This window comes from Urocitellus parryii, chromosome 7 (genome assembly GCF_045843805.1).
Source record: "Urocitellus parryii isolate mUroPar1 chromosome 7, mUroPar1.hap1, whole genome shotgun sequence".
Taxonomy (NCBI): domain Eukaryota; kingdom Metazoa; phylum Chordata; class Mammalia; order Rodentia; family Sciuridae; genus Urocitellus; species Urocitellus parryii.
The window spans coordinates 3449954-3465077 of NC_135537.1; the positions used below are offsets into that span (position 1 = coordinate 3449954).

The 15124-nt window shown below is 46.9% G+C and overlaps 1 protein-coding gene across 5 annotated transcripts in view; it reads left to right on the plus strand.

The window, feature by feature from the left end:
- Positions 1–15124, plus strand: part of Trappc9 (trafficking protein particle complex subunit 9) — a 503680-nt gene that overhangs the window by 33846 nt on the left and 454710 nt on the right. For all 5 annotated transcript variants that reach the window (XM_077800373.1, XM_077800372.1, XM_077800369.1 and 2 more), the window contains 2 exons: positions 257–378; positions 6670–6795. In XM_077800373.1, the coding sequence (XP_077656499.1) occupies positions 257–378; positions 6670–6795 (248 nt within the window). The remainder of the gene's footprint in view (positions 1–256; positions 379–6669; positions 6796–15124) is intronic.

The following is a 15124-nucleotide window of genomic DNA, read 5'->3' on the forward strand; positions in this document are numbered from 1 at the left end:
TATGCCATGCATTTCATACTCTTTAATACAAAGTTCCAACAGGGAGGAAGACTTATTCGAAGTTAACTTTTAATCTAGTGCTTTGGGGGTAAGACTTGGAGGAAGAAGTTGGCCTGTGAAGACTTTAAACGCTGTTTCCTTGTTCAGAGTTCAGTAGGACGTGTTTAGGTTTTACCTTATTCATGCTTTTCTTTAAACTAACAAAAAAGTGACACTTAAAAAGCAAAAGATTATTGTGTGTTTCCTGCACTTGCAGGTGCCCTCACGACCAACGGCATAAACCCCGACACCAGCACTGAAATCGGGCGTGCCAAGAACTGCCTCAGCCCCGAGGACATCATCGACAAGTACAAGGAGGCCATTTCCTACTACAGCAAGGTGACCTTTCCACTGAATGTTTTGCATGTCGCGTTGTTTCAGTCAGGAGTTCGTGGTGTGGTGAGTGTGCACATGTTGTTCTCAAGTGCATGATACTGTGCGTCTAAAGTAGGTTTTGTTTTAACACAGTATGTGTTTAATGAAGTATGTTTGGAAAAAGGGGAAAGAGGCTGTTGTCACCTCAGTAGTCTGATGACCATTATGAACATTCAGTACCTGTCTTCTGTCTTCTTTGTCATTGTGCACTATTCATGTCGTGGAGGGACTGCACTTACTGTCCTGTTTGCTGTGTGCTACAGTGTGTTTTTCATTCGGCATGTTGTGCGTTTTTCTGTGCTATCCAGTCTTCCCTGGTGTGATTTCTCATGTTCTGTGGCATTCCATTTTCCAATGCAACATTCTTTTACTTTGGACTTAATTTCTTTCTTTTCTTCGTGTGCTAGGGATTGAGGCCAGGCCTTGCATGTGCTGTATCACTGGGCTACACCCCTCGCCTGAAGAAAGTTTTTAAATTCCAAGTATTATTACCGAAATACTAAAAAGGGCCACTTAGGCGTGGGGAAGACCCCAGGCCCCTGCCCTCTGCCCTGTTCCCAGGGTGGCGCCTGTGAGACTGGACGTTGCACTTACAGGCGTGGGACCGGCGTCCACTCGCAGTACTGCAGTCGTGCTGTCCTCCTCCTCAGACCTCGGGGCTTTTGGGAGCACTGTGGGGACATTGTGTGTGGTCATCCGTCCCCTGGCGGCTTGGTGCAGGGCTGTCACAGCCTGTGCCTAGAGAGAGGGGAGACGCCCACTCTGCAGCTCTCCGCTGGCCGCCTGTGCTCTGGGGTCCTCCTGTCGGAGGGTCAGGGTCCTCACTCCCCGCTGCCGCGGGCGCTTTCCCAAGTGTTCTTGTTTCTGTGGGGCATTATAGTCACACAAACTGTGGGTCTTCAGGCGTATTCGTATGCCCACGTGACGTGAGTGGTCAGCCTGTCCCCTGAACCCTCCCTCTTTCGCGCTCCCTCCACCCACTGGCCCGCTCTCCTGACCACCGTGTTCCTGTTGTTGTTAACTAGTGCGTCATAGTCACACACAAGAGCAGCATTCACTGTCGGGTGTTTGTCCCTGGATGTGGCAGTTTGGCAGGTATCCGTGCCTCTCTCTGCCCCCTCCTGCCTCCCTCTCCTCTCTGCCCCCTTCTGTCCTCTTGGTCTTGTTTCTGTTTTGGTGAGATCCCTCTTCTACCCGACTCCCCCGCCCCCGCCCCCGTGTGCACATGAGAGAAAGCGCTGGCCCTTGGCTTCTGAGTCTGGCAACTCACTCAGCATGGTGTCCCCAGCTCCATCCCCTTACCAGCATCAGTACATGTGCCAGGCTTTCCTTATTCAGCTTTTTTGAACATTCTTGTACATAAACTCTTATGTTCTTGTGTGAATATTCCTTTATGTTAGATTTTTCTAGACATTTACTCACTGGATGTGACATTAACATTTGTCATAGGTCATTTCAAGTTGCTTTCTAAACTCCTTCTCTAATAGAGAATGAAAAGATAAACAATTATGAGAGAATTATATACTTAAGCAGAGCTTCATTCCTAAATAGTATTTGGTTTTGATTTTTCCTTCCATGATCATAAACAGTGTTCTCATAAATAGCCCAGTAGATAAAATTTTTTGTTCTGATTTTTTTTAATGGCGCTGGGAATCAGACCCAGGCCTTGTGCATGCAGGGCAAGCACTCTACCAACTGAGCTATATCCCTAGCCCTGGCCTGATTTTTTAAATGGCCAGCATTCTTAGAAGTAGACTTGACACATTTTTAGGCCTGTATATTCCTATGTTGTTCTCCAAAAAGGTTATACTAACAGTTTAAACTCCCCCCCAAAACACTAGCTGTTATCCTTTTAAAATATTTGACAGTATACTGGCAGAGGTAATTATTTTAGTTATTTTAGTGGACATTTTAGTTATTTTACTGGACATTTATCAATTGTTAACTATTTGATTTTATGTATTATCCTTCTGTGTTCTTTATATATATCTAAGAGTGCTTTTCTTATTGCTTTATAAAAGTTCTTTGTGTATTATGAATGTTATTTTCTTATTTATCAGAGACATTGAACATCTTATTTTTTTCTCCTTTTGTGGTGCTGGGGATTGAACCCAGGGACTTACACATTCTAGGCAAGAGCTCTATCCCTGAACTATACCCCCAGCCTGCAAATCTTTTTCTTAATGTTATTTGTGTTTAAATTTTGTTTATAAGGTTTTTCTTTTTGGCTTGGTCAAAAACGTATTTGTAACATAGTGATTGCTTTCTTTATGATTTTTATGTTTGGTTATTTGCTTAAAATACTTTCTTTACAATAGAATAAAACTCTTTCAGTTTTTATCTAAAATGAGCATGACAATAGAACTCATCATAGAGTTGCAGTTAGGAGAAGCTGATAATATGCACAGTATGTTTGTGTTGGCTATTATGGATATTTTAAAATACTGATACCATCTATGATTTATTTTGTCTGCATTATGGCATAGGAATATAACTTATTTTCCAGGCGATTATCTTACCGTCTCACTGTAATTTATTGAATTCATATTTTTTCCTTGACTTGAAATCTCATTTTAAATGCACTTTATCTATTTCTGAGCTCTTCATTTCTTTGTATAGTGTGTCACTCCTTCTGTAGCACCATGAGAGTCGCTTGTCTCATATCTAGTCGTTGGGTCCTTTCCCTCCTGACCTCCCTGCCTCCTGTTTTCCTGGCAGTAGAGAGAGGACCCCACCTGGGTCCTGGTGCTCACCGGGTGGGTGTTCTTCTGTCTGACCAAACCCCAGCCCACCTTTTTAAAAACATTTTTTTTTCAGACAGATGGACCTTTATTTTGTTCATTTATTTATATGTGGTGCTGAGACTCGAACCCAGTGCCCCACATGTGCCAGGCAGGTGCTGTGCCCCTGAGCCCCAGCCAGCTCTGCCAGCCCAACTTTTAACTAGTTCTTTCCTCCCTTCCTCAATTTTCTTGTCTAATATGATGGATTTATTATTCCTGAAGAAGTCTGAAGGACTTTGCTTGGTTTTAGCTGTTATTCATCTTTCTGTCTCCTTTGGGCTGGGCGGGTTCCTTAATCTAAAGGACTTTGTTTAAGGTAGAATCAGCCTGGCATGTTGGTGGCTTATGTGGCACTTCTGTTTAGCCTGGAGACATCATTTCATCTTTATGTGCCGTTTTCCTCTTTGGGATATGTCAACAGCCCCGTGTTAGGACAGCTTGTTTTAGGTCCCTCCCTTTAGTATTAGGGTTTTCCCCTCTAGTGCCAGGGATTGAAGCCAGGGCTGTTTCACCACTGAGCCACATCCTGAGCTCTTTTTATTTGAAAAAAGTGCAGGGAGCACTCGAGGCCCATCCGTATGGCAGGACTTGTCTGCCCTGGCGTACTAGCTGTGGGTGGCTGCCGTGAGCGTGCCAGCGCAGACCCCGAGTCAGACAGGACTGAGTGTGGCCCTCCCCCCTGCCATTCCTGGCTGTCTCATTCCCGTGAGGTCCCGTGTCTCTGTATGCTCCATTTTCTGTCCTTTCTAATGGGGAGGCTAAGGACTGTGCCTGGAAACCTCGTGAGGGTGAGTGGCTTCTGTATGTGAAGTGCCCGCAGAGTGACAGGCTCATCAGACTGCTCAGTGGAGCTGGTCGTTGTCTCCACCCTCCCTTCAGTGTTCTGCAGGGTGTGGGCAAGCGGTCCTCCTGGGGTGCGATGCCGGTGGAGGGGCAGCCTTCACACCCCCCTTCCCTGCCGCTGCCTCTGCTCCTCGGTTTCACTTGGCTCTTTCTCCTCCTCTTTCTTCTTTCACCTCCGCAGAGAGGGCCCGTGACTGCCCTGCTGCTCGACCCCCAGATGAGCAGCCTGTGAGGTGGGTCTGTCATCAGGGAATGGCGGTGGCATGAAGGACGTGTGCACACAGACACGCCACGTGGCCACGTCCGCTGTGCTTCCTCCCGCTGGATTAGCAGGCAGCACTGCCCTGCGGGTCTCCCGCGCAGGGGTGCTGACGGGTCTCCTGAGCAGTCTCTCTCCTGGCTTCGTGAGTGCTTTCTTCTTGGGTGTCTGATTTTGACCCAGGAAGTTCTCTAGTGGGAGAGCTGAGATGGAGTCGTTCTGCTGAGATGCTGATCCTTGTCTTTTGTGGTGGGAGGAACTATAGACAGACAACATGAAGCCTTCTGCCTTTCTACAGTTGGAGGGACTCAGAGAGGTCGCCCATCTTAGATAGTCACACAGGGGCATAATTTGGACAAGAAGCTTAGGTCATTGGATGCACACAGATGACAAGGCGGTGGTTTGGTGGGGTGGGCCGACAGCTGCTTGCCTGGATCCTGGTGTCTGGCAGAGTCATTAGTGCTGCCCGTCGTCACTTGTCCTTGCCGCCTCTGCACGGCTGCTCTCTGCCTGTAGACAATTTCTGGTCAGCAAGGGGTTCTCCGCAGGGCTGTCCTTCTGGCTTGCTGAGGCTTTGAGAACAGAGGCAGTGCACAGAAGCCCCTTCTTGCTGGAGTTGCCCCCCAGGTCAGCTCAGGCCAGATGTGAGCAGAGTGAGGTGGCAGTGTGTGGTGCTGGGCCCCTCCAGTCTCTGGCCGGCCCTTCCACCTGGGTCTGCCCAGGTGGTCTGAGTTCAGGTCTTGCCTCCCCAGTCACTTGCTTCGTGACTGTGGGCAAGAAGCTTGACTTTTTTTGGTCTCCTTTTCTTTATTAATTCATTAATGAATAGGGTAACACTTATTTTAGGGGTTTTGTTTTGGAATTGAGTGAGACAGCTCCCTCATTTATTTCTGAGATGTAACTGTTCTGCGCTAGGAGCTTGGTAGGTAGGTAGGTCGAGGGACTCGGCAGTGAGCCTGGACGCAGGCCTGCTTCTCAGAGCTCATGCCCCAAGGGGACGTCCGTGTACAGCTAGGTGTGGAGCAAGTTCTCAGTAACTGTGCCATTGCTTTTGATACTTGGGATTGAACCAGGATCACTTTATCACTGAGCCACATCCCCAGCAAGTCCCTGTGTCAAACTTTTTTCCTTTTTTAAATTTTGAGACAGAGTCTTGCTTAAATTGCTTAGAACCTCACTAACTTGCTGAGGCTGTCCCTGAACTTCCTCTTGCCTCAGCCTCCCTAGCTACTGGGATTACAGGCCTGGCCATCACACCCAGCATTTCCACATTTTTTGTTGGTCCATTGTAGTTGTAAATAATGATAGGCTTTGTTGTTACACATTTCTTTGTGATAAAATTTAAAATATGTAAATTTAACCAAAAATATGTGGAAAAAACATCAAGTTGACACTTTTTTTCTCACTTATATAGAAACTATTTAAGAGTTTTGAAGGAAAAGTATTCATTTTATTCCAACAGAATCAAATTCCTCCATTAATTCTCTGTGTTGTTGTTAAGTGGCGTACACGGTTGGAAGAGTTCTAAGTTCAGGCGTGGTCTTAGGTAAGCTTACGTGGTCCATTTTCCTGAGCACCCTCGATAACTGCCTGTAGTATGTCACAGGTTCTGGGTGAGTCACGGGCGTGGAGAAGGGGAGACTGATGACGTGCCTCTTCTTGCTCCAGAGTTAAGAATCATGTCCCACTCACATGTGACCTAGGTGAGAGGACAACTGGCTCCCTCTCGCCTTCTGAGCTTGCCAAGCAGGCAGGCTGCGTTTTTAGGAGCAGTCCTACCTTGCCAGGCCCACTCAGGTCCACAGCTGCCCGAACGCTTTGATTGCCGTGTTAGCGCCTCTGCTAAAAGAATATTAGTGTGTCATCCCTGCCCCTCTCAGGTCCTCCTAAGTACTAATCCACACGGGCTTCACCTCTGCAAACTTTGCTGCAATTTTAAGAAAAATTTCCCCAACTCCATCAATTGAAAATTACTCCAACTGGGCTAACTAGCAATGATGCTCAAAAAGTACACTAGTCAAGTCCAAGCCAGGGGGCCCATCTGAGAACCCTGAAGTCTGAAGCTTTGCTGGTCTCAAGTACTTTGGGTAAGGCATCCTCAACCTGCATTTTGAAATTTTGTAAAATATTAAGCTAATGTTGTTGTATTATTTTAATGAATGCCAGTGTATTTACACGGGCAACTGTATGTTCACCCAGTCCCATGAACCTCTCTTGTACTTGTGTAGGATATACTTTCTGAGAACCGTGTTCTCCTCCCTTGGTGTGGTGGTGCGAGGTGATTGCAGGATTCGTGTGCTCAGGACGTGCTGTGTTGTGAAATGGCAGAAACTTGTTTTTCGACTGAGGTGTCTCCTTTATACCCTGCAGTACAAGAATGCTGGAGTGATTGAATTGGAAGCCTGTGTCAAAGCTGTACGTGTCCTGGCAATCCAGAAGAGGAGCATGGAAGCGTCAGAATTTCTGCAGAATGCAGTGTATATTAATCTTCGACAGGTGAGTCTGTTCCGCCTCTGGGAATTGGTGCAGGGCTCATGGAGTTTCTCTCTCCTGACCCAGCCTGTTTCTCTGTCTGGAATGCACTATGGCTTGGAAAGAACTATGGAATTGTAGTTTGGTAGCCAAATGAATGTAGTTATTCATAGGTTTTACTTCTTTCTTTTATGGTATTTTACTTTAAAAAGTCAGAACTTGGACTGGGGTTGGAGCTCAGTGATTGAGTGCTTGCCTCGAATGCTTGAGGCACTGGGTTCAATCCTCAGCACCACATAAAAAAATGAATAAATAAAATGAAGATATTGTATTATCTATATCTAAAAAAAATATATATATATATATAAAAAGTCAGAACTTGCTGTCCCTCTGAGTTTTTCTGATTGGAGAAGCAACTTGGCCTCCATTAGCCTTGTGCTTGCACATGCTTCAAGGCTCTTGCCTTGACTTGGTCTCTTGTGAAGTGCTTGCCATTTGTAACCATCCTGGGTGTCAGGCTTATAAGATGAAGTTCATGGAGGTACTTTTTTATTTTATTTTATTTTTTTATTGTTGGTTGTTCAAAACATTACATAGTTCTTGATATATCATATTTCACACTTTGATTCAAGTGGGTTATGAACTCCCATTTTTACCCCGTATACAGATTGCAGAATCACATCAGTTACACTTCCATTGATTTACATATTGCCATACTAGTGTCTGTTGTATTCTGCTGCCTTTCCTATCCTCTACTATCCCCCCTCCCCTCCCCTCCCCTCCCCTCCCCTCTTCTCTCTCTACCCCCACTACTGTAATTCATTCCTCCCCCTTGTATTATTTTTCCCTTTCCCCTCACTTCCTCTTGTATGTAATTTTGTATAACCCTGAGGGTCTCCTTCCATTTCCATGCAGTTTCCCTTCTCTCTCCCTTTCCCTCCCACCTCTCATCCCTGTTTAATGTTAATCTTCTTCTCATGCTCTTTGTCCCTACTCTGTTCTTAGTTACTCTCCTTATATCAAAGAAGACATTTGGCATTTGTTTTTTAGGGATTGGCTAGCTTCACTTAGCATAACCTGCTCTAGTGCCATCCATTTCCCTGCAAATTCTATGATTTTGTCATTTTTTAATGCAGAGTAATACTCCATTGTGTATAAATGCCACATTTTTTTTTTTATCCATTCATCTATTGAAGGGCATCTAGGTTGGTTCCACAGTCTTGCTATTGTGAATTGTGCTGCTAGGAACATCGATGTAGCAGTGTCCCTGTAGCATGCTCTTTTTAGGTCTTTAGGGAATAGACCGAGAAGGGGAATAGCTGGGTCAAATGGTGGTTCCATTCCCAGCTTTCCAAGAAATCTCCATACTGCTTTCCAAATTGGCTGCACCAATTTGCAGTCCCACCAACAATGAACAAGTGTACCCTTTTCCCCACATCCTCGCCAGCACTTGTTGTTGTTTGACTTCATAATGGCTGCCAATCTTACTGGAGTGAGATGGTATCTTTTTTATATTGTTCCTTTTGCCCAGCATGCACTCCCCAAATGTTAGTGAAGTCTGAATCTGTATAGGTTTAACAAAACCAAGTCATTAAAGCATGTGGTCATAGACTGATAATGCCAGTCCCCAGACTGATGGTTTGAGGAGGATCTTAGGTAGTCAGCTGGTCTGAGTTGGCTCTTACAAGGAAAGCCAAGGGGAACTGAGACTTCAGAGTGCAGCACGTGGTAAGGGTCAGTGATGACCCTGAGGGGGTCAGGGTAACCCCTGGTTTCTGCACTTGCTGGTCAGGCTGGGCTTTGAGAAGGACAAACTGCACGAGGTGTGAGGGCCCATGAGGTGCAGCTTTGGGCCTAAGAAAGACTGAGGTGAGTAGGTCTGGGGCCTAGGTGAGAGGGGGCGAGGAGGAGGGGAGGGGAAAGAGACTTTAAAGTCATTCTCTACTTGAACATATAAAAAGTATGACTCACAACAAGCCGCTCATCTAATTCAACATACTGGTGCTTTGCCCTGCTGACTGCAGAGGTCATTAAGTGTTTCAATGGAAAGTAAAAGCTTAAGTAGAGACGAAATAACAGGGTTAACCAGCATCTTAGAGTTGATGAGTGTCCATGACTTGGTCCTCTGTGTGTATACAGCCAGTCTGTGAACAAGGAGATGTTTTAACATAATGGTCAAGCATATGGACTCCAGACACCGACTGCTGGGCTTGACTGTGGCTTTGCTCCCCGGGGCATGACATTCAGCCTCTCTGTGCCTTAGATCCCTCTCTGTAAAGCACATCTGTTGCCCCTCAGGCCCCTCGTTGCAGCTCATTTCCTAGATGAGACACTGAGAGTGAGGCTACAGAGTGGGGTGAGGAGGGGCAACAGTCAGCCCCACACCAGAGGAAGAGACCATAACAGAGAGCCATGACCTGAGGACAGACAGATAGCCTTTTGCATAAGGAAGTGAGCACCAGGTGGACCGGGGCCAGGGAGGAGGTCGGGGTCTGTGCAGCTTGGTATTGTTAGGAAAGGCTGGAGAGGCTGTGGTCTTGGCTTGCCTTCAAGTTTTCAGTAAAGGTGGGCAGGGGCAGCAAGGGGAGGCTGCCCAGGGTGAGGCTGGCAGCCCTCAGTGGTGCTGGGGTGAAGAGCCATGGTGTGGATTTTGTGAGCATTTAGCTCCATTCTTGGGTGGGTCGTGCAGGGTTCAGCGCTGTGCCAGGCCATAGATTCAGGTATGATGAGGGTGTCGTCCTTGCCCTGAGACCTGGTGGTCTCGATCGCCCAAGCATTGCACACACAGTCCTGGTGAGGGGGGTGCCGACACAGACCTGGGGTATGAGGCCGGGCTCCCCTGCACATGTGCACTCAGGCGAGGAAAGGGGGCTGGCCACGGGGATTCCAGTGCACAGCTGGAGGCTGGAACGACTGTGTGGGGGGTAGTGAGGCTGGGAGGGGCTGCGAGGGTGGGTGAGCTCCTAGTGGGGAGCATGTGTAAGGGTGAGGCTTGCTGGGTCTCATCAGCAAGGCCAGAGAGGGTGCTGGGGAATGTGCTGGCTCAGGAGCAGGCACTCAGGCCAGGGCTCAGACCCTGCCTTTGCCTCCTCGTGGCTGTGTGACCTCAAGCAGAGTCACTCAGCGTCCTAACCCTCAGCTCCCCATCTGTGATGTGATATGCAGCCAGCTCACATGGGAGCAGGAGGAACAGGTTAGCGACTCAGGGTTCTGCGCTGTTTGGTGCCCACCCTGGGGAGGGACTGTGGTGTTCGAGTGTTAACAGGCTTCAGAGCCACCTGGTGTCTTGAAACAGAACCCAGGGGCTGGAGCTGTGGAGTGGCAGCCATTCCACAGGGCAGGGGACTCAGCCACTCCAGCACAGGTTCACCTCTGAAGGCGTGCACGCCTGTGCCCATAGCCGCTGCAGGTGCCTTTGCAAATTAATCTGGAAACTTTGGGTTTGCTGTGAAACTGTTTTTACAGGTGGGCAGATAAATACACATATTTTACAAAATACCATGCTTTCACTTAACATGTGTGGGCATTGGCTGCCATTCTCATGGCGCTGCCTTCAGTGTTGCTCGGTTCTCCTGCAGAGCACTAGAGGTCAGCAGAGCCTCATTGGAAGGGCTGTCGCCGCTCCCTGCTGTGGCGTGGTGCCAGTGTGGGCGCTCGCCGTCTGCATCCTCCCCAGTGCGCCTCTGTGCTCTGGGTGACTCATCTCTGTGTTTGTTTGCCAGGCGAGCAGGCAGCAAGATGAGGAGTTCTGGTGGTTTTGTGATCCCAGTGAAGGGAAGGGCTGGTGGTTTTTCTGAAACAGAACAGCCTTTGGTTCTTGATCCAGTGTGTTCATTGTAGCATGGATGAGCTGTGTCTATTCCTGGGGAAGGATTGTCAAATGTGGAAATTTTGGAAGTAGCTGAGACCTGGTTATTGCAGGTTCCTCCTATCCTCGGAGGCCCTGAACAAACCTCAGAACTGGTATATGCTGCTTTTGGATTGAGTGGGTTGAAAATGGTCTCTTTACAGAAGTCAGGGCAGGACACCTCTGTTTTGTGTGCAGGGTCTTGGATTGATCTGCTTTTTCTTTAGTTGTTAAGGCAAGTGGTTTATGATAATTATCTAACACTGACAAATGGCGGCAACTGTGCACAAATTGCATTAGACATGAGGATTCTACGGTCAGATGGGGAGGTAGAGATGAGAGAGAAGGAGCTCAGGTTTCAGCCTCCTAGATTTAGGTTTAAACCACTGTTTTGTCACTGTGAGACCTGGAGTTGTTATGTAACCTCTCTTGGCCTGTTTCCAAACCTGTGAAATGGGAACGATAATAATAATCTCTTCTAGACATGCCAGTTTCAAGTGCTACAGTGACGCGTGCCTAGAGCGACCCCCTGTTGGGCACGTGCTGAGGCTGAGTAGGCATGTCTGCCTCCTTGGTGGGTGCCAAAGGAGGAAAGGCAGCTCATGTAGGTTGAGGGCCCATCACAGACACTTCACGAGGCTGTGGCTGTTTAACCGTTTAAATTCCGTGTCTGTTGGAGAGGAGGCACCTCAGGTCATGAAAGGTGCCAAGGGTCATCTAAGGTCAGACTGTGTGAGAGGTGAGCACACCTGCTCTTTCCTTCACCTGCTGGGCACATAGCAGGCCATCTGGAGGCACTGTGTCACTGCCTCCTGCCCTTGAGTATTCAGCAGAGCAGACTGGTCCTACACCGATGGAGCCTGAAGTCGAGGGGGAAACAGGTATTGAGCAGATAAGCAGAGAAGGAGAAAATTCTGCTGCACAGATCTGAGGCATTTTTTGGTTGGGGCTGCTCCAGTGGTTTTAACCCTAAGAAAATAAATTTGTTACTACAAAAATAAGACAAAAGGCAAAGCCTCTGCCTAGACCAGGTTAACTGCGACTCCTGGCAGTACTTACTGTTAATGAGCTCACTGGCAGTACTCGATACTCACTGAGTAACCAGCCCATTGCAGGCACCTGGCCAGTGCTTTACAGATAATGGACAACTTTGCTAAGTAGTTTGTTGTACCCAACTTTAGAGAGAGAGAAATCAAGGTCGGGGACCCAGATTATCTGACGAATTTCACCACTGCTGTTTAAATCTAGTTTGCCATGCTCGTAAAGTCCAAGTACCACTGGGTGCTGGTGCATACCTGTGCTCTCAGCAACTTGGGAGGCTGAGACAGAAGAATTGCAAATTCAAAGCCAGCCTCAGCAACTTAGAGAGACTCTGAGCAACTTAAGAAGACCCTGTCTCAAAATAAAAAGGACTGAGGATATGGCTCAGTTGTTAAGTACCTTTGGGTTCAATCCCTGGTCTCCACTACCCCCCCCCCCAAAAAAAAAAAGAAAAAAAAAAGAAAAGGAAAAAAAATTTTAGCTCCTGTACTGTATTATGTAACTTTACCTGAACAACTCAATAACCCAAGTGACTAAAATTAATTAACTTATAGTAAGGAATTGTTTGGAAAACTAAGAATGGGCTGGGGATGTGGCTCAAGCAGTAGCGCCCTCGCCTGGCATGCATGCGGCCCGGGTTCGATCCTCAGCACCACATACCAACAAAGATGTTGTGTCCGCCAAAAACTAAAAAATAAATATTAAAAAAATTAAAAAACCTAAGAAAACTCCAACCTTACCAGTTGTGGGAAGGTGCTCTGGCTGCCTGCAGAGCTGGGACGATTCTGAGTCATTTGAGAACTTTTTGTGACACTATTGACCAAGACCTGCCACCTCTTGGCCCTTGGTTGATTTGTCTTCAGAGTCATTCGAGTTCTACGCAGGCTGCTCTGTTCAGATGTAAGGACAGCCTCTTCAGTGTTTGATGCTGTCCCTTAGTGAAGCTGTTGCTAAGGAAACCTGCAAGAACCTGGTGGACACAGGCGTCCATCGTGATCATAACCTCAGAACTTTGTGTCAGTTTAAGCTCAGAATTGGAGGTCTGGCAGTCTGGAAAAGGTTCTTTCAGAAGAAAGGGAAGTGTAAGAAAGCAGCTTAGGTGAGGCTGTGACATGCCACACAGCCGGCAGCCTGCTTGGCTTCCTGAGGTGGCTCATGGGGAATTCCTGTTCTTATGAAGAAACCCTTGGGTGGGGAGGGAGGAAAGGCAAGTATCTTACTGGAGAAGGCACTGAGTTGAACAAGTGTCAGGGATATGGTTGTCACCTTGTTTTTAGGAGAGGGGAGTCTTGTGGGAAACAGGTGTAGAAACAGCGCACTCTCATGAGATGTCAAAGTTTCAGAGTAATGAGCAGTCAGTGCCTCGTGAGGCCTGGCTGCCCTTTGGATGGAGTGCTGCCTGCGAAGGGTGGGACCCTCGTACCCAGCCCTTCACACGCTGTGGGCCTCTGTTTGCAGCCCAGTACAGTGATGAAAGAGGAGAGGACTGGTGTCAGAAGAAAGCCAGAGGCTGGAGGGGTTGTTGGAAATGAAGCTCAGGGATGACAGTGGTGCCTCAGAATCTCCCGCCCGGGGACATGCCAGCAGTTGGTAGATGTCTAGCTCATGGGCATTGTGGATCCTGTAGCCCATTGAGTTTTTCTCTTTTCTTTAGGTGTTAGGAACTTTAGGTCCTAATCCATAAAATAATAGGGATTAATAATTACACCTGCTTCATGACAAGTGTTTTTTGTAATTAAACCCTGGTCTCATTCAACTCTAATTCTTATTTTGTTCTCACCCTGATTTTCATCTCTGTTGTTGTTATTGTTAAAATGTGTATGTTTAACAATTGATTTTAGATCTTTTTATAGAATGAGGCAGAATGTAAATAAATGCATGAAGAGTATATCATAGACTCTTACTGTTCTCAGAGATTCTGAGCTATTTACCTTAGGAGTTGATCTGAGTATTAAAGCAATACATCTTAATAGGAAAGTTTGAAAATGTGTGCAGATTCTGGAACAGGGATTGCGTCTTACTAGTCTTTATAAATAATCACTGTGCCAAGCACAATGCTTGTCAGATGCCAGGCGTTTATTAAAGTCTGTTGGATGCATGAAGTGCAGCCTGGCACTGACGCACGGTTCATCCTGCTGCTCTAGGGAGCGCGGGTACTGCTCCTCCGAGCAGCGGTGACAGCAGTGGCTGCGGGTGGATGTGCAAGGGGAGATTCACACCATTTCTGCATTTAACCCTTAGGACCCTCCTGTGAGGAATCATTTTCATTTCACATCCATTAATGTATTTGTATTTGGAAAGGCTTCACCCAGCTCCTGGAGGGAGCTGCACGAGTGTCGCCGTGAGCCCCCACCTGCCCACTCCTCCAGAACAGCACTGGCTCTTCTGTGTCTGCCTTGCACACTCTGCACGGTGTCGGCAGGTGCATTCTGTCGCAGTGCGTGTCAGGTACCATGGTCAGTTCATCCAGTCATCAATTAGTGGTCACTGGGTTCTTCATGATACCTTTTGGGTATTATGAATAATGCTGCTGTGAACATTCACGTACAAAACATGTTTTCAGTCCTGCTGGTGTACTCTTGGGAGTGTGATTGCTGGCCCATATAACTCAAGTAAACTTTTTTTTAGTGCTGGGAATTCAACGCAAGGGCACTTTACCACTGAGCTACAACTCCAGCCCTTTTTCTTTTTTATCTTGAGGCAGGGTCTTGCCAGGTTGCTTAGGTCCTCACTAAGTTGCTGAGGCTGGTCTTGAACTTGTGGTCCTCCTGTCTCAGTCTCCCGAGCCCCTGGGATTACAGGTGTGCACCACCACACCCAGCTAGCTTCTTATTTTGCACGTGGGTGTTCATTTGTTCCAACACCATGTGTTGAAAAGACTGTTCTTTGCCATTGGATGGTCTTGGCCTGCTGTGGAAAATTAGTTGACCATAAGTATAAGTTCCTCCCCTCCCACTCTTAATTCTCTTCCACTGATCTATATATCTGTACTTACGCTAATTCCGTATTGCCTTGGTTATAGCTTTGTAGTAAGTTTTTAAGTTGGGAAATAAGTCTTCTCCCATATTATTCTCCTTTTTCAAGACTGCTTTGGCTATTTTGGGACCCTTTGCACTTTCAAATAGGATCAGTTTAGCAGTTCTTTCGAGAAGCCAGAAGGGTTTTGACAGGGATTTCATTGAATCTGTAATCAATATGGGGTTGTTCCATCTTAATAATATAGTCTTCAAGTCCCATGAACATGGGATGTCTATAATAAAAAGCCGTTGAATCTTGCTTTTTTTCCCAGTAAGGAGACACATTTAGCCTTTTATAACTTGCTACAACTTAAAATGTTAGTTTTTTTTGTTTTAATTGATTGTATTTTACTTTGGCCATTTCCTAATAAGAGAGAGGTCTTATTGTCATACTTAGTGTTCTAGGAATTGCAGATTCACTCAGAGGATATGGACTTGATTCACGTTG